This window comes from Geospiza fortis, unplaced genomic scaffold, assembly GCF_000277835.1.
Source record: "Geospiza fortis unplaced genomic scaffold, GeoFor_1.0 scaffold85, whole genome shotgun sequence".
Classification (NCBI taxonomy): Eukaryota; Metazoa; Chordata; class Aves; order Passeriformes; family Thraupidae; genus Geospiza; species Geospiza fortis.
The window spans coordinates 1,746,343-1,772,558 of record NW_005054358.1 but is presented as its reverse complement, the minus strand read 5'-3'; the positions used below and the strand labels follow the sequence as shown (position 1 = coordinate 1,772,558).

Genomic DNA, 26,216 nt, shown 5'->3' with positions numbered 1-26,216 from the left:
TGGTCAGATCCTGGCAGGCTCTTCAAAAGGCCCATATAAAAATCAATCCAGCAAATCTTTGATTGATTAATCAATGGTCAACTTTAGATTAGTACGATTAATCAATTTTGGGTACCCCTTAATCAAGGGTTACCCAAGGTTGATTAATCATACTAATCTAAAGCCTTGCAGACCAATTCTCTTTGAACATTTAACCTAAGAAGGGAAATGTTCTTAGTGTTAAAATGTAGGTATTATTCAAATTGCTTGACATAAGTTGCTGGAATTGTTAGGCCACAAGCTGAACTTTATCTGAACTACATGGCTCTGTTCTGCAAATCAAAGATGGATTGGAATGAGCCCTGGAGCTAATAATCTGGTCCTTAATAATAGTCAAGATGGATTGTAGTGAAACTTGTATGTAACAATCTGATCATTAATAATAGTTAGAATAACAAAGCTGCAGCTTAAATATTACTCAAAGATCAATAGCTGGGGTGGACAGCCCCACAGATCCTGGTCTGTGAACTGGAACAACCATGTTATAAAAATGAACTACTGAACCCATCAAATCCCCACAGAAACCAGTCTGAGAGGCCAGTGTGGAAACGATGGCACAGCAGCCATTTGGTAATGAAACAGAGAAGAGCAGGGAGAATCCAGACCCTGACACTGCTCTTGGATTCTTCTGTCCCTCCTGGCATGAGGGGTCCCAGGAATTTTTGTCCTTGATCCCTCTTTTGAGGGACCAGCTTGAGCTATGACATATCACAATTGATCTCTGCCATTAGATGAGAATTGTGTCCCAAATTTCTTTGCATTTAGAAACTTTTATCAGCTGCAGCCTAAGTTAATTCCTTCCAAAAGCCACAAACCAGGACAAACCCAAGCAGGTGTTCCCCTGACACACCCCTGCTCTGATTGCACACCTTGAAGACAACTAAGGGTCTGAGTTTTAGGGAAACCATCACCTAAGCCTGCATCCATCACATTCTCCTGCTGGCTCAGCATCAGGTTGAATTCTGTTATGCTCAGAACCTGTTATGCCCAGAATCTGCAGTTCTGTTAAGATCAGGACCACAATATCTCAGCACTGTGGCCACTGACCAGCAACCAGAAGAAATAAGGTGATTCAAATCCTTCAGTATCCCTCAGCCTGCTCCATTCCCACAGCCAGAGTGGCCCAACCCTTCCCAGAGACCTCAGGAATGGTTTCCAAGTGACTGTGGAGTATTTGCCACAGTGACAGCAGCAGTTCCCAAATCCCCTACAGCCCTGAACCCCATTAATTGCTTGGCCTCTGCGAGGTCCTGCAGTGAAGCACTAATGAGGACAACAGGCCTGATGAGCAGCAAAAAGACAAAAGGAGGGTATTTGCAGATAATTAGGACCAGATGAAGCTTAGACAACATTATTCAATAAGGAGAAACAGTCATTCATAAGCAGGCAGGAAAGCCTGATGCCTGGAATATACAATTTGTGCCATATTTGGACAGGAGTTGGATCTGTTTCCATCCTGGACTGATACAGAGACATTTTCTATTGCAAACATCTCCTACTAAAGTCCAATTTTACAGCCTGCAAGCCTATGCAATGCAGTTGCAATGTTACTAACATTTATTTTTAATAGTTTCTTGGACACTGGGAAAGCCCAGAGGACTGGAATAAAACTATCAGATAAGAAGATGCAAAAATTATCCACAGACCACTTGGCCTGTACAAAAGAAATGCAAAGCTGAAGGAGGCAACATTCAATAAATAATGAAAATTAATTTATGCTAATCAGAACAGCTTTTTAATTAGATGCTAGATGAAGTAGCTGTTCTTATGATCTGATGTGTTTGGTTTATCAAGATGGTTGTGTTTATGAGACAGATTTTTGGAAGGCATCTGTCCCCAATTAGCATAGTGTGGGCTTGTGTATTATATTAATTTGATTAAACATTATCAACTTGTAAGTCTTACAAATTTTAAGGCACAAATTCTTCTGTTTTTCTAAGACGAATGCATTCCTCAATCAAAATTATTTGCTGCTTTTTTCAATGACCTGAGGGAGACAGCAGAATCACCAGCAATAAAATAAACTAAATAGGAGGGAGGCAGTTGCCTAAAATAATCTCAAGGACTGACTCATGTCAGGGTAGTGAACTCAGGGACAAAATTTAAGTGATGCTTTCCACACTGGACTTTTATCCTGGACACTAATAACTTGGAACTGATTTTTAGCATGATCCCAAAGCCTTAATGACCACTGGCTCCCTCTCTCTTGGCTTGGAGGATTAATATCATCACAAGATTCACAAACAAAGAGGAATCATCCAAAATCAGGAAATTGGTACCATTCTTTTATGCAATTTGATGGAAAGCCTGCATCCAGATCCAGATTCTGTACCAAAGAGTAATCAGCAAAGAAAGAAAGGATTGGGTGACTGCTCTGAAAATGACCCTTGGTCTCACCAGGAAGGCACTGAGAAATCTGCCAACTTAGTTTACTGAAGCAAAGATTAAAAGAGTGGTTTAATCATGGTTTAGAAGCAGAAGGTTCCTGAGAAGGCAGGGCTCTTTTTTTGCCAGCAAAAGTAGGCAAACAGCCAAGGGTTGCAAGTTAAAAATAGACAAAATAAAACCAGAGTAAGTAACCACCAAAACAATTTACTTAAGGATGTGGTGGGTTCTCCTTCATTTGAAATCTCTACAAGAAAAGCCACCAATCCTTTTTAAAAGATCCTGCTGTTTACTACAGACTCAAAGTTCAACTCGTGCTTTTCCTGTGTGTTTAAATAAATTCCCACAGCACAAGCACAGCCTGAGGCATCCAGAGAAATGTTTGGCCAAAATGGAAGCACAGCCACGTTCCTTTACCTCGAGGGTCAGTAAATCCTACATCCTAAATCCATCTCAGCTGCCTAAAAACTGCTTCAGGTGTCTGCTTTTTATTCCTTCAAGCCAAATACTGGGAGGAGAGCCTAAGCTCTGAAGAAGCAAGTGCTCAGCTGCTTCACCTGTCTACAGTGGAAAATTTGGGATATGTCCTGCTCAGATTCTGGATTCAGGAGGATACAGGAAGAGTTCTCAAGGCCAGGCTGGATGGGGCTTGGAGCAACCTGGTCTAGTGGAAGGTGTCCCTGCATGTAGAAGACGGTAGAGCTTCAAAGTCCTCTTCTGCTTTGGGAAGAGTTCTCAAGGCCAGGTTGGATGAGGCTTGGAGCAACCTGGTCTAGGGAAAGGTGTCCCTGCCTGTGGAAGAGGGTGGAGCTTCAGGGTCCCTTCCAACCCATTCAATGCTCCAAAGGGGCAACCTGGGAGCCCCCAGCCCTACAGGCTGTCCCCTGGAGAGGGAGCAGGCTGAGTTACCTTCATGGAGGTGAAGTTCCTTGGGCGGTCAAACTGGAACTCCATTTGCACGGCGCCCGTGCTGAAGCTCTCGTTCCTCCAGCCCACGTAGTCATAGCCCGGCCACACGCGGTACTGGTGGCTCTGGGTGAAGTCATCCAGCCCCAGCACTCCATCTGTGAGCTGGCCCAGCCCTCCATACAGGTGCCTGGCCAGGGAGAACCAACAGTCAGCCAGAGCTCCAGTGGGAAACCACATGCATCTTTCAACTGGTTCCACTGGAATGTCCAAAACTTCCATTTTCCTGCTCTTGAGCCATCCTGGGCAAGAACTCGCTCACTGCTCTCATGCAGCACCACCTGGATGTTGTTTGGGCTGGGATTTTAGCATCATTCCCAGCTTGGGGAAAGGCAGAAGTTTTTGCACTGCTGTGAAGGACCAACAGCAAAGCTGAGCTACAGGCAGAGCCTCTGGAGAACAAAAACAGACACTGGAAAATGACACTGTGTGTTCTGCCAACAGAGCTGGAGCTGCAGCATCTCACCATGCATGGCAGGAACACTGCTCCATCCTCTGCTGGGGGAACCTGTGGGGAACATCCTGCAGGCAGGCACAGAAAGGCAGGAAAGTGGGAAGTGAGACCGTGGGCAGCTCATGAGCCTCAGCCAGGCCTAACCAGGATCATTTCTGGCATTGCTCCTAAGAGAAGAGTGTTACTGGCTCTTTCCAAGGCTGACTGGACTCTTTACCAGGACCCTGCCTCACTCCACTCCTGTGTGAGGGTGCAGAGCCCCTCAAAGAGTTTCCCAGCACTGTTCCAGAGTAGAAGATGCCAGACTGGCACAATTCTGACCCCTCTGCAAGTCCTTGGCTCTGCAAGTCCACCCCAGGTGAGCCCTCCTGTCACTAGAGCACAGGTACAGGTGCCTTTGAACTCCAAACTGGGATTAACAGCTGGAAGAGGCAGATTCCTACCAGTCAGGCACATGAACTAGAGGTTAAGTAGTTTCAAAGAGTCCTGGCTTAGCAGCTTGGGTTTTGTGCCTACATCTGCTGCTCCCTGACAGTCCCAGGGACCAGCTGTCCACCAGACCCAGGTTCCTAAGTCGGTGCTGGACATGCAACACCTATTCTGTACATAAAAACCTTTTTTTAAAAACATCCAAGCTCTACTGTGCCAGCCCAGCTTGAAACCATCAGATATTTATATATCAAGACATTGTTACCCAGCATTTTCCAACATCCTACAAGCATGAAGAAGTGTTTGGGTGTTGCCGTAAGTTGGACAATCATACAGAAAGGCTTCATAAAATCAGACCTGCTCTCCTTGTCAGGCTAGCCCTTTGTAAGTCCCTGTGTGAGAGCAGTTCATTAGCATAACAATCTACTCCTGGGTGAAAAACAACCTACACCTGTATAAACTGTTTTTACACTGTTAGATAGAAAAAAATAAAACTATCTCTCACAAAGAACTTTTCCTGCACATATACACCAAGGGTTTGAGTCACCAATCAATACAGAATAACAACATGTTAATAACCAATAAAGTAATTGGCAAGAAAGCTGCTAACCAATAGGAGTGACACACGAGGTCTGCTAAACTGTATAAAAAGGAGTTATGTGAGTAAAGAATGGGGTTTTTCCACCATGAAAAAACTGAAGTCCTGTGTGATTTGTTCCAATATTTGGGATACAAGGTACCAGTGACAGGGTGAGTAGGAAAGAATTTGTCCAGTGACAGAGAGAGAACAGGACAGCTTCTCCCACCTGCGTTCCTGGTAGCCATCGTAGGTCGAGTCATTCAGATAAACGATGGGGAAGCCAGGAGCTGCTATTGTCCCTCCTTCAGGGATGCTGTAGGATGCCAAACCATCTGAAAAAGAAGGCCATGCATCTCAGAAATACAGCAGCAGCATCACCTGTGTCCATGTGACATTTCTATTTGTGACACAGACCAACAGCAGCAGTGCCAGGGATCCCCTCTGCACACCTGGGGGGGCAGGGGAGCCCCAGGCAGGGCTGCTGTGCAGTGCCAGGATGGGGAAGTATTGTAAATCAAAGGCAATTCTGACAAAGGGGAGAGAACGATGAGGAGGACTCTATCAGAAGGCTAATTAATTACTTTATTATACTATATTATACACATTTCATCTAAACTGAATCTGCCCTGCACTCACTCTGCACACACCTGCTTACACTGCACTGAATCTCCTGACCCACACACACACACCTGACCCTGATAGGCCAAGGAAATAAAACACCATCACTTTGGATAGACAATTTCCATATTTCATTCTACTTTGGCACAACACAGGCACAGCGAGCGATAAGAATTGTGTTCTCCCTTTCTCCGAGGTTCAGAGAACGTGAATCTCAGAAATCCTCGGGAAGAACTGTGCCTTGCTTTTCTCTGTGGAGAGAAATGTGGCAGCAGGGAGGGGCTCACCGTGCCAGACGCAGCCGTAGAGCTCCACCCTCATGCACACGGTCATGGGCGCCTTGGTGACGGGGATGAGGCGCACGAAGCGCGCGATGATGGGCGGCCGCAGGTCCTTCAGCACCACGTCGTAGGTGTCCGTGTTCCCTTCGATCACCTGCAGGACACAGAGCCCGAGCTGACACCTCTCTGCTGGAACCCAGGACATCCCTCTGGCCGCCCTATCAGGGGGCTCGGAGACCTTGGCACCAAAGACACCTGTGCCTTTGATTTTAACCCATGGAGAAAATCACCAACTTTATGTGAAGATTTACAAGCCACGAGAGTTTAAGTAGAATGATAGTTTGTTGCGGTATGATGTCATGGTTTGCCTCAGATACCCCGGGATTCTCTCTGAAGATTTCTTCCCCAGGTGTGTCAATCACCTCTCCTTCCCACACCCTGAGCCCTCCCAGCACTGTCTGTCAATCCTGGCATTCCAGAAGGGCACTGAGTGATTGGCAGATTCAAAGGATGCCCTCTGCCCCTGGGGGGCATTGGGCCATCCAAGTGTCCTCTGTCCCTTGAGACTTCCCCCCTTGGTTGGTTGTCCCCCGTGTTCCTTCCCTGCCCCTCTCCCCGGGGTTAAAAGGAACAGCAACTACACGGTTCACAGAGTTCTGTTGGAGCTGGTGCTGCATTCAGAGGCCTGTGGGCCAGAATAAAGCTCTGGATCCAAACCCTCCATCAGAACCGACTCCTTTCCTTCACCATCGCCTTAAAGCTTCTCCACAGAGGGAAACCTGAGCTCCTGCATGCCTGGACTTGTCCCCAGGTGCCCAGCAGCAGCCCCCAATCTGAGCCTGGAGCAGCACAGCAGCCTTTGCCCACTGCATTGCCAGAGGAGCAGCTTTCTGCTGCCCTGCATTGCCAGAGGGAGCCCAGGCCCATCTGCAGCAGCCCTGGAGCTGCAGAGGAAAACTCCCCCCTTGTGCAGGATCCCTGCTCCAGCAGCAGCACAGCTGGCACTGCAGGAGGGCTGAGCCCCCATGGGATGGGGCTGTGCCACCCCCTGGCACACAGGGGGGCAGGGACTGCTCTGACTCTGGCAGTGGGGGTTTTCTGCTGTTTTGTATTACTGCACTGTATTTTAATTTTCCTAGTGAAGAACTGTTATTCCTACTCCCGTATCTTTGCCTGAGAGCTCCTTAATCTCAAAATTGTAACAATTCCAAGGGAGGGGGTTTACGTTTTCCATATGAGGGGAGGCTCCTACCTTCCTTAGCACACACCTGTCTGTTCAAACCAGACAATTACCAGGATGAGGAGGCTGTGCCCTGCAGCCCAGGCTCACTCACCCTCCCTCCCTGGCGGTTCCTCCAGGAGATCCAGCGCTCCCCGTTCCGGCTGTAGTCGATGCGGTACGCGCGCGCAAACTCCTTGCCCGTGGCACGGGCGTGCCGGCCCTGGGTGCCCACCAGGGTGATGAAGAACAGCTTGTGCAGGTCAATCTGCAGGAACTGCACATCTTCAGGCTCCAGCAAACCAGCTGGGCACCAGGCTCCATCCCCCTCTTCCCTCTGTAACCTGAGAGGAAAATCACACACGTTAAAAGGAGTCAGACTTCCCACGCAGAACTTTGAGGACTGGGAGGAGGCAACAAAACCAGCAGTGGCTACCAAATACCTCTGCCCTTTGGGATGATGGTCAGCTGAGACTCAAATCCTACAGGTTTGCCCTATACGGAACAGCTCCTCAGTCCCAGATACCTTTCATTTACTACTTGGAGTAATTTCTTCCCCAGACATGAATTTCCACATTGATCAGAAACAACCCTGCTGCTCAGTAGGGAACTGCTGGCTGCTCTGTAGTACCTTGCTGCTCAAGTGCATCCTCACTGCTCCTAAACCCCACATGGTAAGGCCTGAACTTCTGCTTGACTACCTCCTGCAGCTCGACAAAGCTCAAAGATGAGCCATCTTAAAAATACATTTTAGCAAGAAAAGATCTGTTTGAAATTATTCTGGGTCATTCCAATGCATATTTCACATTTCCTGCAGTCATCAGAGCTGCTGGTGGTGCAGGATGCTGCTAGGAGAGTGGGGGGAAGGTCTCTGCTCCTAAGCTGAACATTGCGAGAGCTGTAGTTGTGACAAATTTATCTGCACACCAAAAATGTGTGAATTTTTTAGCACAGGGATTTCTTAGCCAACAGCAAGCCCTTGAAGTGCTCTTGGCTTTCAGAGAGCAACCCCATCTCCAGCTGATGGGATCAGTGAGGGCAGCAGGGAAGGTGGTACCCAGGAGGAGACACTGAAGGTCAAGGCTCAGGCCAGAGAAGATTTTAATCCCTGGCTGGTCAGCTGCTTGTGCAGGACTTTCTTACACTGGAATAACAAGTAAAGCTCCAAAAAAGGCAGGAAGGGTGACTGGAGTGACAGGGACAGCTCTCACCTCTAACCACATGAGGTCAGCTTCATGCCTTCACCCTGTGGACATCCAGCAAGGACAGGATGGTAACAGATGGCAAGTGGTGCCCAAAGTGTTTGCAGCACTGGACATAAGCCACACTCAGAGGAAAAATCTCCCAGCTTTCAGACCCACAGGCCTGCTTAAACACTATTCAAAACACAGCACACAGCATCACTGCCCTACCACGGGCTAAGAAAAAAAAAATTTGAGCACTAGGAGAATTTTATGATTTTGGAGTGCCTGAATTCATCATAAAAATGTAAGTATCATAATCAACCTGAAATTTCTATCTGACTTGCACCAAAGCTGTAGGAATGTTTGATATCACCTCTACAAACCATTCCAAGGAAACTCACATTGACAACTCTTTTATGAAACATCAGTTAACAGCTTTGAGAGAAAAAAAATTACCAAAAAAATGAAAAGAAAAGCTTATGAAAAAAACTGTAGGCCTCCTTGACAGTGAAGAAAATAACTGAGCTGCTTGCTTAACAACTCCTTAACTCTGCATTTCCAAGGTTTTTGATGCAGAGTGAGCACAGCCCATTTCCTCAATAGGATGCTGTTGAAAAGTTCATCCTTGTAAAGGATTTCCTATGATTTATTTTAAAGCACTCCACAAGAATCCCAGGGGCCCTGTCCCTGGCTGACCTGTAAGTCACAAATCCTTTGGAGATTTATTCAGAGTGACTGAAAGATGGGCTCAGAGGCAAGCCCTGAGCCTGCAGTCCCATCCCCTGCTCACAGCAGGGCAGCTCCAAGGCTGCCCTGTGTTCCTCAAGGCCTGGTACAGCCAAGTCCCCAAACACTGAGACACCACCACCTCTCTGGGTCCTCCTCCCACCACTTCATCCTCATGGAGAAGGATTTTTTCCCCTTAATATTTAACCAGAATTTCCTGTATCACAGCTGTGACCACTGCCATGGCCTCCTGGCCTTTCACTGTGCACTACCCAGACTGAATACAAAAAGCAGCAAACAAGGTTTTAAGGGTGGGGGATTTTCTTCCTCAACCACATCTTGGGTATCTAGGGGACAAAAAGCAAGAATGTGCTCTTTGTTGACAGAGTGACAAAACTATCTTTTGCCTTCTTAAAAAGGAAAAAAGCTCAAAAGTTTTTCTCTTTAATTATTGAAAAGGACACCTCATAGGACTTAAGGGACTTCACTTTAAACTTCAGGAGGTAAAAAGTTTCGCCTGAGCAATTTCGTAGAGATAAAAAAGACAACAATAAAACTAATCACTTTTGTGAAGTGCTTTACTAGGAGCAAAAACCTCTTGCACCTAGCTCAGTTTTTCTCTGTAAAGAGTTTTGTTATTCTGCCTTTTTAATAAAACCTTTCTGTTTCAAACACCACCAGAAAAGCCATACTGCTAATTTGATGCCTTCTAAAGCAGCTGAGCTATCGTAAGTGTGATATAGTTCTCCAAAAGCTTGTAAGACCTGGCTCAAGGAGACCCTTATATCAAAAAAGGATGAAATTAGGAGTGAGAGGTGAACCCACCGTGCATACTGGGGCCCTGTGGAGTCGTACCACTGGCTGGAAGCAGTGATGTCCTCGTCCCTGATGGTGCCCTCGTGCATCCCCAGGGGGTAACGACAGATGGCTGCAAAGGGCAACACAGGCAAGCAAACAACAAAGGTCAGCACTCATCCCTTTTCAAATCACCAGGCAAGTTTAATTAAAAGGCTATCACATCTAGAGAATAAATATGGTAATGCTAAAATGCAAAAGAATGCAAAAAAAAAAAAAGTGAATGCAAAAGAATGCAAAAAAAATTTATTAAATACATAATAATTATCACAAATTGAAATTATAAGTAATGCATTAGACTAACAATATCATTCAGCAGAGCCCAGCAAGGCAAAAACTTTACAAAGAAACATTTTAAGAGCATGAAATCCCAGAAATCCCAAAATTATATTATTGTTACTGTTGAATGGGCCCATTTTACAATGGGAAATTATTCATCAATAATGATGTGACATAAAAAGGAAGGATTTGACCAAGATTTTTCTTCCCCTGGAGAACAAACTGGATGCTTGACTTGTGCTCAAATGGGAACAGTTATTACCCTCACCAGTTCAGATACAGGGGAGAAGTTAAACAGCTATTAGAGATGACAAGTCATGGAAACGTCTGCTTTGTCCTGCCACTGCAGGCTGCAGTTCCCATCTGACCCTGAGCCCCTGTCCATCCATCCTGCCTCATCCCAGCCTGCTCCTGCCCCAACTGGAGCCAGCACTTCACCCAGCCTGGGAATGCTCTCAAACCTGGTGCCTCCATGGAGCACAGACACACCTGGCTCAGGCCATGCATCTCCACAGCTCCCCACACCAGAACCCTGCAGATGCAGCTGACAAATCCCAGCTGGCCTCCAGGTTCCCTCTCCTGACAGTTTTTAAACATGTCCTGGAATATCAGAGATGTTTGGGCAAACTCTAAATCTGAATGTATTCACTGCCAGCCACAGGAGCAGCTCTGGCTGCCTCTCCCTCAGGCAGGGCTGCCCTGGGTGTCCTCCTGGGTTCCCAAAATCCCAGATGGGCTGGGTTGGAAGGGACCTTGGAGACGATCTCCTGCCACCCTCGTACCAAACCTGGACACAGCTCAACAGGAGCTGCACTTCAAGGGTCCTCCTGGGTCCCTTCCAACTCAGGAGATTCTGGCATTCCATGAAATCCATTCAGCAGGCTCAGAAGCTACAAGACAAGACAGAGGCATGAAAACCTGAATGCTGTTATCACTACACAGGATAAAGCACCTCAGGTTGAATCACTGACAGATCTGATGTAGAAATGTTTGCAAACAGAGGGTGGGGCTTCAACAGGGTTTGCCTGCAGCTGTTAGGCACTGGATCAGTGAAATGTGTGATGTGCTAAGCATTCCTAAATCATGGGGTAAAGGAGATAGCTGGTGAGGTGACAACATTCACTAATGATACCAGGTTATTTAATATTAAAATATTCAATATTTTAAAAATTCAATATTTAAATAGTAATAAACATTAACTATTTATTTAATAAATTTAATACTTAATATTGTTAAATGTTAAATATTAAAATTAGTGTATTTTAATGTTTTTTTTTAATCATGGGAATACCTATAAAACAAACTAGAATTAGCATTACAGCACTGCCTGTATCCATGGCCAGATGCCAGGCAGATAAGGAACAGAGCTCTTGCTCCTCCCTTTCATCATCAAAAGGCAGAGAAGGCAACATAGATGATGAAGGAAAGATCTGCACTTGTCTTTACAAAAGGGATTACTGAAATATTACAAAGATAATTTCTATTGAACAACAGATATCCTTGCTGTCTCAGAACACCAGAACCAGGATGAATCAAAAGGTCAGGTAGGAGAGTTCAAAAATAGAATATAAATCCTTAACCTATTAAACACTCCAATGCCAGTTTCCCATGAGTTCAAAAAAACAGCTGAAGAAACTCTCAGCCACCACAAGCAAATAAATACCCAAGCAGTGGCTCTGGAGGCTGCAGGGAGCTGAGGGCATCCCTGGGGTAAAGCTCTGCTGTGTGCCAGCCCAGCCAGAGCCAGAGGGATGGGGCCAGGCCACTGAGCTGGGGGACCCTGGTACCACCCACGGGGTGATAGCAGCTTCCCCTCAGGTGAATTCAGTGTGGTGTCTGTCTCCCTGGAGTCAATCAACCAGACAGCAGTGGAGAGGCCTCTACATGACACGTGGATGGCACCTGGACAAACCAACATTCAGCCTGGGGTTGGTCAGGGGGCCTGAATTCCCTGGAGGGAACTGGTGTCTGCTGGGATCCAGCCAGGAGCCCCAGGCACTGCTCCCACCCTGCACAACCAGGTTATCTGGGAGCCAAACCAGCCCAGGCTGTCTTCATCTCACCTGTCCATGCACACCCTGATCTGCTGCTGAGCTGTGGGTGTGCACAGAGATGTTCCAAAAGGGTGAGGTCAGCATCAGAGAGCAGAAAGTGCTTTTTGTGCTGCTGCAGTGGCAGTCCTGTGTGCTCACACCTTATTTAAAGGTCAGACACACACTGGCCAGCAGTGCCAGATGGAGAGCTGCCCGGGGAGGACTCTGGGGGACTGAGTCTTCGTGCAACCCTGCACAAAACCCATTTGGTCACAACCCCAGGGCTGGCAGCAGAACCCAGAGTGTCCTTGGCATTGAGGAATGCACTCTGAGCGTGGCCACAGCTCTCACCAAAACTAGCAGCATGAGGCTCTCACCAAATGCACCTATTTGGAGCAAAACCATCCTTGGGTTCTGTTCAGGTGGCACCAGGACCCTTTACTGGGCACTCAGGAGAGCCTGGGGCTCAGAGAGGTGGCCCAGCTTGTCTGTCGGGGAAGCAAGACAAGAGACTCAGCAGGACCCTGCTGCACAGGTCTGAAATCAGCCCCAAAGCAGCCCCTGTGGGTTATAAGGCAATGAGGACATACTTCAGGCTGCTCCTGGAGCACATCAGGAGGGCAGGATAAGCCATGGAGCCTGTGGCACCAGAGCCAGGAGCACCAGCTGGGTCAAGGTGCTGGAATCTGTCTGGGAAGAGCAGGGCCAGCCCCAGGCAGAGGCACCGGAGCAGCTCGGGGAGCTGAGGAAGGAAAGCTGCCTGAGGATGGCACAGGCAGAGCTGAGAGGTGTGGGGGTTATTTCTGGATGGAAGATTCCTGCAGGAATCACAGAGCTGTGCTCAGAGCCCAGCCACCTCCCTGGAGCTGGTGTGGAAGAGCTGTTCCTGCACCAACCACCATCCAAAGGAGCCTGCACAGGGCTGGCCCTGCTGCCTTCCCTCTCCTCTGTGAGGTTTGGAGCAGATGGCAGCCCCAGTCCCAGGCTGGGTGTGTGTGTGGTGCAGGGAATGCTGTGCAACAGGGAGCACAGGAATGCTGCTGAGCTCCCACACAACCCTCACTTCACTTCTGGCTGCTTGCAGCACAACCTCAAACCTCTGCAAACATCCACAGGCCAGAGCAGGGTCAGAGCCAGCCACAAAGGGCTCCAGACAAACAGAGGCAGCCCCAGCAGAGCCAGCACAGGCCCTCAGGGTAGCACTGCTGCCTCACTGGAAAAGGATTAAACTCATTTGTTTCACGGACTGTCTCCAGCTCAAAACACCTCATCACAGGAATTTTTGCAACACATTGCAGACCATTATCTTACTCATCTCCATCCTGGCTGTCTCCTGCCAAATGCTGTAGGATAAGAGGTCCTGCCCTCCACAGGGACTCAGGCTCATATCCCTATCTCCACCCTATCTTTGTGCCAGGTAAGGTTTACATCTGTCCTTCCACACTTGTCTCTCCAGAATGCCCCTTGCTGGCTGGACAGCTGGGGCTGATGCTTTGCAAACTGGAAATTTGTTTTCCACAGCGAGCACAGAACCTCTGAGCCACTCTGGAGCGAGGTTTGCTCTGCAGAACACACAGCCAAAGTGCTGGAGGGAAATTCAGAGCCCAAGACAGGCCTGGGTGGGCAGAGAAAGGAGGATGTCCATGTGCCTGGCCTTCTGGGACTGGCAGGAGTGTCCCACCCCAGCACAGCTGCCCAGGAATATCTCAGTCCAGAGGACATTTGGGAACTACATCAGTGATTATCTCTACGTGCAGCCCTCACACTCAATCCCCAGGAGAGGCAAAGAAAGGAGAGAAGGAGCACACAGGAGGTGGGAGAGGAGTCCCCTCCCAGCCTGGCAGCTCCTACCAGGGTTGACTTCGGCGCCAGAGGGCTCAGGCAGGGAGGCCAGCAGCAGCATGCAGAAGATCATGGTAGCAACTGGAGGTGCTGCACAGGGTCAGACGAGTCCTTCAAAGGCAGCAGCTGCCATCTACATCTCTGAAAGACAAAGCAAAGAGAGAGGATGAGTCCTCCAGAGACAGGGCTGCTCTGTGTCATTGCCTCGTGATGGGCTGGGCAATCTTCCCTGCCTTCAGGAGTGACTTTGACCTCAGCCCTGCTCTGCTCATCACCAGATCAGAGGCTTAGAAAGGAACCAATGATCACTTGACCGGCCACACCACTCCTAAAGCTCCCAGTGCAATCCATCTGCCAGGCCCTCAGCTGCCTGGCTCCTGGGTGGATGGATGCACACGTTTAACTGCAATTAAACAAGTCCAGTGCAAAGCAATCTCTCCCTCATCAACACTTCACTTTCCTTACTAAATTAACCAATAGCTACAAATGAACCCAGGCAGTCCAACCAGGCTCCCCAAGAAGGCTTTATCCACCTAAACCTTGGCACCAAGCAGCCAAGCAGGCACCTTGGAGCTTGCCACACAGCTTTAAGATAAAGGTCCAGAGAAGGGTGAAAATAATCTCGCCCTGCACGTCCACACTGCTGCCAAAAGTGCACGTGCACTCACCCAGGTGAGCACACTTCATTTCCTGTTTGGAAATAAGGAAAATAGCAAAGGCCTAAACACTGGCAATTTCATTGGAAAGCCATGATAACACCTAAAGGAACAGGAGGTCAGATCAGCAGTTTTGTGAATTCTTTGTGCCCACATTCACTACAAAGAGCCTTGGGAGGCTCCATACTGGAGGATAATTTCACACAAGGCAGGTTAGAGGCTCTGTCTCATCATGGAATGCCAGGAGAAAAGAAAACAGAACAAATCAATAAATGTAAAGTTGCCAGGGCCCAAAGCTGTTTGCTCAAGAATCCTCGGAGTTTTAGTAACAAGGCAACACTGAATGTTGAGATTTGCTAGTGAAGGAGGAGAGGCTATAAAAGGTTCCACCATTGTGGCAGTGCATGCATGCATGCAGGAGCATCAGATGCCATTAGCTCAGAGATTGGTAACAAAAGGCTCTTTTTCCTCCCAACATAATTAAACTGTACAAGTCACAGCCCTGAGCTGCCGTGGATACCCAAGGAATACAGCTCCTTAAACCCAAAGGTAAAACCTTTGGCTTGGGAAATCCCCCCAGCTGCAGATTGCTGGACACCCAGAAGCTAAATCGGGGTTAGAATCACTGGAGCTTGCCCTGTTTTTATTCTCTTTCCTAAGGACATGCTACTGGCCATTGTCCCTGCTGGATTCCATCAGAAAAGATGGCTCTGAGCCTGAAAAACAACTGAGGGCCTTCTTGGGAAGGGAGCCAAGCACGCAGGCAGGAGGGGGAGCTAATGCTGGGTGGCTGTGCCCAGCCAGGCAACCAAAAATCCCCTTAAAATCACCAGGCCCCTCCTGCCCCTGGCTCCCCACACGAGCACCCTGGCTGGGAAGGGGCTGTGATCCCATGGCAGCCCCTGTGGTGAGCCTGCAAAAGCAAAGCACAAGCCCAGAGCTCAGCAGGAGGGTCTGGTGACCACAGAAGAGGTTTTGACCAAGCACTCTGCAGCTGTCTGTGCATGCCAGGCCATCCTTTCCTCCTGGAATGGAAGGAGGTGAATTAAGTATCCTCAGAAGATGTCCAGGAACAATCAGGAGGAGTGGATGGCATCTCCTAGCATTCCATAAAGGAATTCAATGGGGAAGAAGCAAAGCCAATAATTGAGGCAATATCTGATACTTGAAGAAATAAGAGGCTGGGAAGTGTGATTTCCATTTTTCTGGCTCCAAAACAATGGTAGAGCTTTTCTCTTTGCCTCAGAGTTAATCTGAGAGACCTCAGCCCCAGCAGCCTTCCCCAGGAGCACATGCAGCTCTCGTTTGGACCAAACAGAATTTGGTAATGAAAACACTTAGCAGAAAGAATTGCTGCTGAAAACACATTGATTTCTACTATCCCAGGGCAGACTGCAACTCCCACAGAGAAGAGACTTTGTGTACTCAACTGGAAGGAAACTTTGTAGAGAAGTTTTGGGGCAGTTTGAAGATGGCCTGGTGGGTGTTAATTTATGCAGGTGATTTGCTAAGGTGTGCTGGGAGCTCCTAAAGCAGGACCTGCAAAGGGAACTGCAGAGAATTCAGCACTGGGGGAGACAGTCCTGTGGCAGGACCTGAGAAAGGGACATGTCACCAACACCAAGGCTTTAACTTGAGCCACCTTCCTGCAGGAGGTGATGGGAGCTCAGCAGAGACCTGTGGTGGTGCCCTGGCCATGGCCCAGAGCAGCTGCACCACAGGGCTCAAGTCTGGCATAGATCCTTCCTGTGGGTGCCCAACCTGAACCAGCCACTTGTTGGATTTGGCATAGAGATGGGGCAACTGAGAGGTGTTTTAAAAACTTTTATTCGATTTTAGCCTCATGTGAAGGATGATACAATACAGATGTTATAAGTCACGCTATAACTATCAGAAGTTAATTATTTTGTAATTATAATATATTATAAACAGTTTTAATCACACTATGCTATAAATACCTTAAAACCAATTATCTGAAATTACCCCTACTAGTGAGTCCTACTACAATACATCTTTCATAATTCTATTTCTCCAAAGCATCTAGTCTTATTTACAAAGCTATCCTTTGAAACTTGTTTCTAGTTCAATTTCTCTCTCAACAGTATCTGCCTTATTCTATAGTATTTTAAAGTTAATATTTCTTATCTCAAAGTCTACATACTATGTAAACTTTCTATCAGGTTTTAAGAATTCTCTACAAATTCATTTCCCACAGCCACTGATCAGAGCTTGTTGAGGAGGCTCTGGAAGGAGAAGAGCAGCTTGGAGATGTGTCCCAGGTGACTTCTGAACTGCATTTAAACCCTCCCAACAAGGAGCCCTCAAATGGCCAACAACACCACACACAGACTGCACACCCCCATCCTCCCTCCAGAGCCGGGCAAACTGTGTGAGCTTCGGGCTGGCTCCACCAAAGCACACAGGGATTTCTCTCCAACTTGTCCAGGAATAAGGGGAAAGATGGCTGGAAAGCACTGAAACAGGCACTGTGGTTAGGCTGAGGGCCCAAGCCCCACTGCTGGAACAAGAAAGAAATGAGAGCAGCCCCAGACAGCAGTAAATGTTCAAATGCCTCTGTTTATCACTTCGTCCAAAAGCCCAGCAAAGAAGGATCAAGAGCAGGGCATCATCATCCACCCTCTGCATGAGCACAGCACTCACAGCCCAGCTGGGATGGGCTGCAGGCACTGAGGGGCTCACCTTGACACTTAACATGAGGACTTTCCTTTGATAACAACAGTTGTGCTGTGTCCCCTTGTCCTCTCAAAATGACAACAGCCACCAGTGTCACAGCAACCGAATAAATGCACCACAAGCACCACCATTATCTCATCTGAACAAGCACCACAAGGGAAATGCCCATTTGTTTTATGACACCTTTTGTACTGCCACAGAGCCAGTCACATCATCATCACATTCAGGTGGTTAAATAAGGATGTAAAATATCAGGAGGAAGGAAGGAATGAGGTGTGGGGACAAAGGAAGTCACACAGAAATGCCCAAGCACCATTTCAGCTCCTGCCACCCAACCAGCACTGGAGAAAAGGTACAAACTGGGGAGCACAGACAGGTATAGGTGCCACCTGAGAACCAGGGGCTTCTCAGGACTTGATGGGCACATGGACCTCTGCAGGTCCACAAAAATAGCGTGGTTTGGGGGAACTGCAAGCCAGAATTAGAAGATGCAGCCATAGAGGCCAGTCTGGCCTCCAGGAGAGGAAAGAAAAGCTCCAGAGCTGATCTAGAGCTCACCTGTCAGCAGCTCTGTGCCTACAAAAGCTGGCTTTGAATTGGGCCCTTGCTTAAAGGGTATCCAAGACAAGCAGGATGAATCCTCTACGGATGTGTCTCCATTGCTGACAGAAGAAAAGGCTGGTCTGGACTAGCCCTGTCTCCCCCGGTTTGGTACCATGAATTCTCACCTTTGTGTGTGGCAGAGGTGAACATTTCCAGCAGTGCAGCCCTGCCCAGGCACCTCAACAGCTGGTTCAGACTCTGCTGGGTTTGTTTTCCCCACCACATTTGGCTCCCAGTGCTGGATCACCAAAGCGCCTGTCAGCGAGTCCTGGGGGAGGTGATGGACAGAGGGAGCAAACATTGCCATTTCTCAGCTGCTGCAGTGCTAAGCAGGGTCAGCAAGAGTGGTTTTCCCCCTCCAGAGGGTGAAATATTTTCAGCCCCACTCAGGAGCTCCAGCTGCAGAAATCACTGTTTGAAGAACTACTGGTGTTGGTTGGTGCTGAGTCTCAATCTCATCCAGGAGCAGATTGGATTCCCAAGTTGTACACTTCCCAGAGCTAGGACACACTGGAATTACTACTAAATACAACCCCTCTGTACAAACTGCTTGGGAATCATCTTACTAAGGACTTTTCCTGTGTAAATGGCTCAATACTTTTCTTTCAGCTCCATTAGTCCTTTGCTGTACTCATGCCTATCTTCCCACCCCGCCCACACATACACACCAAGTGCCAAAACTACAGCACAAGCCTGAAACCAGTAAAAACAGGATTAGCAACATCCTCTGAGAGGCAAGAAAGTGTTAAACTCTGTTCCCAGGCCCGACTGGATCAAGTTGCTAATTGCTAACAGCTGGCTGCAGGAGAATAAAATCCTGTTACAATCATTGGGAGAGTGGAAAAAAATCTACTTGTTGAAAAACTCACCAAGAAATGCAAAAGAGGGCACTTTTCCCCAATAAACCCAGCAGATAGCATGCCTGAAAAGCCAGTCCATGCCTCCACGGAGGAGCAGCTGGCTGTGACCCAGGGCACAGCAAAGGCCCAGCGAGCACAGGAGGGAGCTGTTCTTCAGTGATGTGCATGAGGAAGGTGGGACTTGGAGCTCCTCCAGGCCCTGCTCTCCCTCCAGAGATCCATTACAGAGGTCTGGCATGTTTGCAAGCCTCTCTAGATCCCAACTGAAACAGGCATTTGTTTTAACTGGTTCCTTTGCAGATCATTATCCCGGAGTGAGACCTGAGGGTTTGCTGCAGGAATCCCATTCCAGATGCCCAGAGCCACACCAAGAAACTCCACAAGACACAGAGAGTATCACACACAGAGCTCTGTGTACAACAGGAGAGGCTATCCTGAATCACACCATCCTCAGAAGGGGTCCAGGAACAATCAGGAGGAGTGGATGACATCTCCTAGCATTCCTAAAGGAATTCCATGAGGAAGAAGCAAAGCCAATAATTGAGGCAATATCTGATGCCTGAAGAAATAAGAGGCTGGGAAGTGTGATTTCCATTTTTCTGGCTCCAAAACAATGGTAGAGCTTTTCTCTTTGCCTCAGAGTTAATCTGAGAGACCTCAGCCCCAGCAGCCTTCCCCAGGCTGCACATGCAGCTCTGGTTTGGACCAAACAGAATTTGGTAATGAAAATGCTTAGCAGAAAGAATTCTGATCACTTTTTGAAATGTTCTGCTTAGTTTACAATTCAAATACTGGCACAAAATTGACAAAAACAGAGCAGGGCTGCTGGCCAGAGAACATGGCCACCCCCTCCAGCAGAGCTGCTGGAGGGTGAAGGATGGACCAAGCCATGCTGCTTGTGCAGGAGCCCCACGAAAATAGGGCAACAAATTTCCCCTCAGGTGAGCTCTGAGTGTGGTGTCTCTCTCCCTGGATTCAATCAGCCAGGCAGCAGTGGAGAGGTCTCTACGTGACAAGTGGATGGCACCTGGACAAACCAAGTGCCAACAGTGACACCAAAATTCATTGTGTCAGAGTGACAGGGCAGCTGGGCAGGGCCAGCAAGATCCTGGCATGAAGTGCAAGGCTGCAACAGGAGATTTGGGATTTAGGCACCAACAGAGGTGGTCAGAAAGAAGAAAAATCCATTGCAATCTTTGGAACACGGTGGGGGACATAGAGGTGCCACTATTTCTGCTCAAAGTGATGTCCAGAGCAGCAACAAGGCTGGACAGATAAAAGCAAACAGATTTTAGGTGAAAGGGTTGGGTTAATCAAAATACATGTGAGAAGTAAGTCACAGGAACAGGGAAATTGAGACAGGAATAGGCTCCAGCATCATCTTTGAGGAGGCATTGAGAAACCTGTCACAAGAAACACAAATGTGGGACCAAAAGGACAACATTCAGGAGTGGCACTTGGGGTGGGACAGGGACACCACAGAGCTGAGTCTGAGGCAGTGGCAGAGGAATGGGAACACCAAGGACTGGGTGTACTCCGTGGTCACCCTCTTGAGAGGTGGGGATAGGCCGGCCCTGAGGCTGAGGAGGGTTTGAGTCTTGTTTTCCATGTTGTAGCCAAACATCTTAATGGGGTCATGAAGAAAGTGACACCTCACTCCTGCTAGATTTTTGGAGAAAAACAGCATTTCAGTCACCCACACCACAGCATTTAGCACTGGGAGCAGCTTCTGCCCATGGACTCAAACATGAGGCAGTGCCTCACCCACAGCCCAGACAGATGCTGGTGTTTCTGCACAAGACCAATTAATCTTTCAGCTTTTTCCCACTGCCTGTCAGCCAGTCCTACAGGAGTGGGGTGTCCTCAGTTTGTGAAACTGCCCAGCGCACTTCTGTCACAAAACCAGACTTGGAGATAAATGAATGTGCATTAAATGTAATTTAATCCATCCAAGTAACAAGGCCAAAATTATAAACCATTACAAAGATAAAGCCAAAGATAAGGAAATGCAAATTCACTGCACCACAAGGTGGGTTTTAGCTCAGCTAAACCAAAACCAAAGCTTGTCCCCCAACCCAGGGTACAGGAACTCTGTGCTCATCTGAACCAAGGAACCTGGAAGCGCTTCCCATGACCCAGCCAGACCTGCCAGGGCCCTGCTCAGGACAGGGCCATTCCCCAGCAGCAGGGGCAGGGGAGCCTCCAGTACACCCTCCAAAATACACATCCCCTCAGCTGCAGAGGCTCCAGTTCCCAGCTCCAGGCTACAGTACTGATGTTTCTGTAGGACAGAAGTGGCAGGGAAACAAGATTGTGCACAAACCAGCAGTTCCAAGCACCTCCCTTGTCCCTGCCCAAGGAGCAGCGTCCCTTACTGTCCCTTTCCAGAGCTTCCTTCCCACCCTGACAGGCCCAAAGAACACTCAGCACACTGGCATTTTCACTGTTCCTAAACACTGGCATCTCTCTCCAGCTTTTTTCTTTTTTTTTAACAATCCTTAAAATACATCAACTAAAAGTCAGCAATAGTTCTCTCAAGACCTGCAATCTTCCACTGCAAAGTCTCACATAGCAACCATCCCCTGGACATGTTAACCACAGAGATGACAGATGGGGTATTAAGAGCACTCCATCTAAACCACCTTCCTCCCTCCCTGTTCTCAGGGGGCTCCACTATAACCTTTTACTTAACTGTGCTCTAACTTGCACTCAGAAGGAGATCAGGTTGCTGAGCTGTGGAATTATTTGGGCTAGAGGAGATCCCCAGGAGAGCATCTAATCCCAGCTCCTACTCCAAGCAGGGTTAGCACCAGTTTCAGAGCAGCCTGCACGGGGCTTTGTCCAGCTGTGTCGTAAAATCCCCCAAGGATGGAAGCTCCCTCCACCTCTCTGGACAACCTCTCCCACTGCTCAGCTGTCTGAAGAAGGAAAACTTTATCCCTCTTTATCCCAAGGCAGAAACTCCTGTTATCTCATTGACAATCACTGTCAATCCTCCTGCTATGCACCTCCTTGTCAATCTGCTCTTGGGTACTCCAGAGCTGCCTCTTGTCCCAGCTGAACCCCCCTGACTCCACCAGCCTGCTCAGGGAACCAAGACTCAGTATTAATTTACTCAATAGTTTCTCCCAAGCTTCTCCTTGGTGAGACAGAGGCTCCCTCCAGTCAGATTTTGCCATGATTCCCATTGGCTTGTTCACAGGGAAACCAGGGAATAGCTGAGTTTGTCCCACACTGATGTCAGAGCACAGCTCCTCACCCTCTGCTTGCAGAGTGCAGGGATCACATTCCCCCACTGGTGACTATTTTTGAGGGGTATCAGGTGGCACTTTCTAAATCAGCTCCTTGAACACAGCACTGACCAGCAACAGGGACACTGAGACTCTGCCCCCCTGGCACAAGGCAGGGCTGGGATAAGGATCAGAGCCCCCCACAATGCCCAGTGGGTGTTTCTCAGCTCAGAGCCCACCAGCAGCGCTGAGGCAAGCAGGAAAGCACGAAGGACATGCCAGGGATCAGTTCCTGCCCAGGGATCCAACACAGTCCTGCTCCCAAAGCAAAGCCTCCTCTGCCTCCTGGGAGCAGCAGCCTCTGGCCCACAGCAGGGCTGCATCCCTCAGGATCCAGGTTTATGATGCCAACGCAGCTACTCTTGGCAACCAGTGCAGGAATCTCATTAAACCCACAATTTGAGGTGGTTTTTTTGGTTTTTTTTGGACATGATCTGCTTTCCATCAGAGCACAGGGATTGCTGAGCATGCTCCTTCTTTAACATGGCAGAGGTTGGTCTGCACTGCTTACCTGCTCCCTTCTCCATCTTAAAACACCGCTACAACATTTATGTTTTCCCAAACTTCTGGAACTCCTCTGGTCTTCCCAGATTTATTACAAATTGGCAGCCAGGACTCAGAAAGCTGCTTTGGCAATTTGTTTTAAACAAACAGGTTCCAGTGTTGCTCAAGTTTCAAAATACTCTGAAATGTTATCTTGGGTTTAACACCCTCCCTGGTTACCAGTGCAATGGGAGGTATTCTGAGAGAACATCATCCAGCTTCTCCACAAAAACAGAAAAGAAATGTTTTACTTCTCTGCATTGTTATCAGCAATCAGTTGGGTTTAACCTTTCCCAACAATATAAGCACCACTGATTAAATTTCTTTTGTTTTACAGATATTAAAATATTTCTCACTGCCCTGTGATATATTTGCTGTGCTTTTTCAGTCATCTTTCCTTATCAACTGCCTACCTTCAAAAACACCAGTAACAGGTCCTTATCTACAACCTTTGTTTTGCAAATTGCTCATAGTTGAGCCTATTTAAAAGCTAAAACATGATTACTGGGGAAGCTCTTTGCAAAACTAGGAAAAGCAAACCCTTGCATAGAGCTGCACATAGTACCTGAGCACTGCTGATTTTTGCAAAGGTGGAAGCCAAATTCTGAGACAGTTCAGTGAAAATCAAACTAGAAACAGGATTTTGGAACATCTACTAATTGACCTGCCCTTCTAGTCTCCCTCACACCACCACAAATGCTGATATTATCAAAAGCTACATTTTATGAGTTTTGCAATTTCTCTTCATATTTGTAAAAACAAAACTCAGAGCACCTGTAGCTGGCAAAAAGCCCCTGCCCTTTGCCTGAGGAGCACTGTGGGCTCTGCTCCAGTGGCACCAAAAAATGTTAATAAAAATGGAGAGCCATGCCCTACAGCCACAGGAAGATACCAGACTTGAAGAAGCTTTTCCAGTATCAGAAAGAAGCATAGCTTACCATCCTTCACTGCATTCCACAGACTGCAATAACTCCAAATACCAAAATGCAGCGAGTGGGAAGTGCTCCAGCCCTCCCACAGCACCCCAGGAGCCAGAGGGGACAATTCTGGCTGTGACCTCAGTGGGTACCATTTCTCCAGAGGCTGAGCACAACCTCCAGCCAAGGCAGCCCTGTCTGGGTACACACAGCTGTTGCATTTGGCTTCAGCAAACTTTGTTTACGACCCAAAGTGGTTTTAAAGTTTAATTTATGAAGTGCCTGGCAGAGATGGGAGCAGTGAGTGGCAACACTCACACATCACCTGAAACACAGCACCAAGCCTGGAGACTCCAGGGAGGATTTCCAGGCAGCTCCAACCATGTCGCACTGGGCTTGCTATTTACTGGTACAGCTCTCCAAGATACAATTTAACTTCCCATGTACAGAGATGAAGGTACCATTAATTAAATATTCCAGCAAAATATCTGCCACGATTAGAGACAGTTCAGAGAAGATCTTTGCTTACCACAGTGTATTTCAAGCAATCAAAGCAAATGTTCTGCTTATAAACAAAGGAAAAGCCAAGAACACAGAAAAAAATCTTGAGCAGCATTTCACAGCTTTGGCAAGGCAGAATGACCAATTCTGATTAAATTTTCTAGAGACAACAAAAACCAGAAGCCCACAGAGATGTAATAAGATTTAGCAATTATGCATAAGGCAGGTGGCAGTCGGAAAATCATGGTTTGTTTGAGGCAAAGGCAAGAGAAACTGGAGAGATGAGAAGGGAAAAAAGAAACATGTAAAATAATGATGCCTAAACCAAAAAAAAGGACCCCATTTACCTCTTTTCCATATTGAAAATGAACTGAAATTAAAAAACAACAAATTAAAACAGAGGAAATGAAATTCCACAGCATACCATGTGCATTGAGCCTCTGGGACATATTGCCACAGAGCAATGTGGGAGTAATTCAATAAAATATTGGAAGTAGATCTCCATAATAAGAACATCTGCAATTCCATTAACAGAGTGAAAGAGAGCACACTGGAGATGAATTTTGCTCCAGCCAGGCATAAGCAAAGCAGTAACTGTTGTGAGCAGCGGTTATCTCCTGCACGGGCAGGTTATTCCACAGCTGGCTGCACTCAGGCTCTGGGGCTTTCCTGGGCCTGTGATAAGATGGGTGCCTGAGTAGGTGGGCTGTGATCCCAGCCAGTTTGGCAAGCTCTGCCTCTGTGGATAGAGATCACATTTCAGTTTTCAGCAGCTTATTGTGCAGCTTCTCAAAAAGAGAAACAACACTACCCACCTTTTTTTTTTTTAAAGAGATTATCCTTTGTGACACAAAAAAGAGCAGATGAAATTTCAGCCAAACCTATTAAAGAAATACCTGTGGAGCAGTGAGCAACTCTGAACACTCTTGGTAGAAATACAACTGTTTTGGAAAGTTCTCAGCACCTAAAGAAATGGGTTTACTGAGGAAATAAATAAGATTTTATCTGGAGGGGCTGCTACCAGAGAGCCCTATGGCTAACCCTAACAATGAGGATTTTCAGGAGCACCTTCCTGCATATTCATACTCCCGTGTTTCAGGGTAAATGGGAGCCTGAGAAAGCTTAACAGTGACCAGAACTGCAGTAGGCGCCTCAGGAGGGGACAGGGTCTGCCTCTCTGTGGGAGAAGGGGTGAGAACACAGCAATGCTCCCCCACAGAACCCATGTGGGGCAGGAGCTGCTGGGCTCAGGGCACAGGAACACATTCCCTCACTTTTCCACTGCCCACAAGAACTCCCTGCCAGCTCCAGCTTTGCACATCTGTCCCAGCCTCAGCCCTGGCAGCTCTCAGAGCTGGAACACTGCCCACACCCCCCAGAGCCCACTGCTGCACGGGACCCAGCCAGCAGCACCTCTGTGCCCACAGAACAGCCTGCGTGCCCCAGGGGTGCCCAGGAACACATCCCTAAAGGAATGGCCACGATTTGGGAACTCTCCCGGAGCCCCATAAAGCACTGCTGCCCAGAACCCAGCCAGCAGCAGCTTTGTGCTCACAGAACAGCCTGTGTGCCCCAGGGGTGCCCAGGCACATCCCTGAAGGAATGGCCACGATTTGGGAACCCTCCCGGAGCTGTGGGAGGGAAAACGAGCTGCAAAGAGCCACCCTCTCCCTCGCAGGCAGAAAAGCCTTCACCTCCCAGCACAACCCCCCTCCACCACTCCCAGCAAGCCTCCAAAGGCTTTATCCAAGAACAGAAACAGGAGGGGAGAGAACAGAGAGAGCTGACACCAAGCTGAGAGCCAGGTTAAGCTGCAAGGACCCTACCTGCCTCTGCCAGGGCCTGCTGAGCACGGGGAACAACTGCTATGGCTCTTTGGAGCTCTACAGGTTGAGCCAGGCTGTAGTTTCGACATTCCTTGCAACTTTCCACCAGCACACACATGATATGTTCAAACTTGAGTGACTCCTCCCTCCTCCCTCCCTCTGCACACACAGACAGGCCCAGGAGATGGCCCTGCCTCTATCATCCCAGTTCCTATAGCAACTCCTGACCCAGCAGATGGAAACAGAGCTGTTTTCTAGGCAAATCTGCCTTCTTGGATTCCTCTGCTCTTCCCTGCTGTTGGCCCCTCCTTGCTCCAGTGCTCTCCCTGGGGGCTGCTCCGCTGGCACCTGGCCCAGACTTTGCCTGGAGGAAGGCCAAGCTTTGAATTCATTTAGTAAAACCACAACATAAAGCAGCTCTCCTGCTCAGGAAGCA

The 26,216-nt window shown here is 48.1% G+C and overlaps 1 protein-coding gene across 2 annotated transcripts in view; it reads right to left on the bottom strand.

The window, feature by feature from the left end:
• LOC102035398 (discoidin domain-containing receptor 2-like) overlaps window positions 1-25,915 on the bottom strand; it is a 45,073-nt gene extending 19,158 nt beyond the window's left edge. Inside the window, exons 1-7 of one of the 2 annotated variants that reach the window (XM_031059241.1) lie at window positions 25,781-25,915; window positions 13,900-14,031; window positions 9,707-9,809; window positions 7,087-7,315; window positions 5,759-5,906; window positions 5,080-5,185; window positions 3,334-3,520 (exon numbers count right to left, since the gene is read on the bottom strand). In XM_031059241.1, the coding sequence (XP_030915101.1) occupies window positions 3,334-3,520; window positions 5,080-5,185; window positions 5,759-5,906; window positions 7,087-7,315; window positions 9,707-9,809; window positions 13,900-13,963 (837 nt within the window). In that variant the 5' untranslated portion in view covers window positions 13,964-14,031; window positions 25,781-25,915. Of the gene's footprint in view, window positions 1-3,333; window positions 3,521-5,079; window positions 5,186-5,758; window positions 5,907-7,086; window positions 7,316-9,706; window positions 9,810-13,899; window positions 14,032-25,780 lie in introns of those variants that run through there. The other variant, XM_005423795.2, reaches the window with a different exon arrangement.
• Window positions 25,916-26,216: the final 301 nt, after the last annotated feature.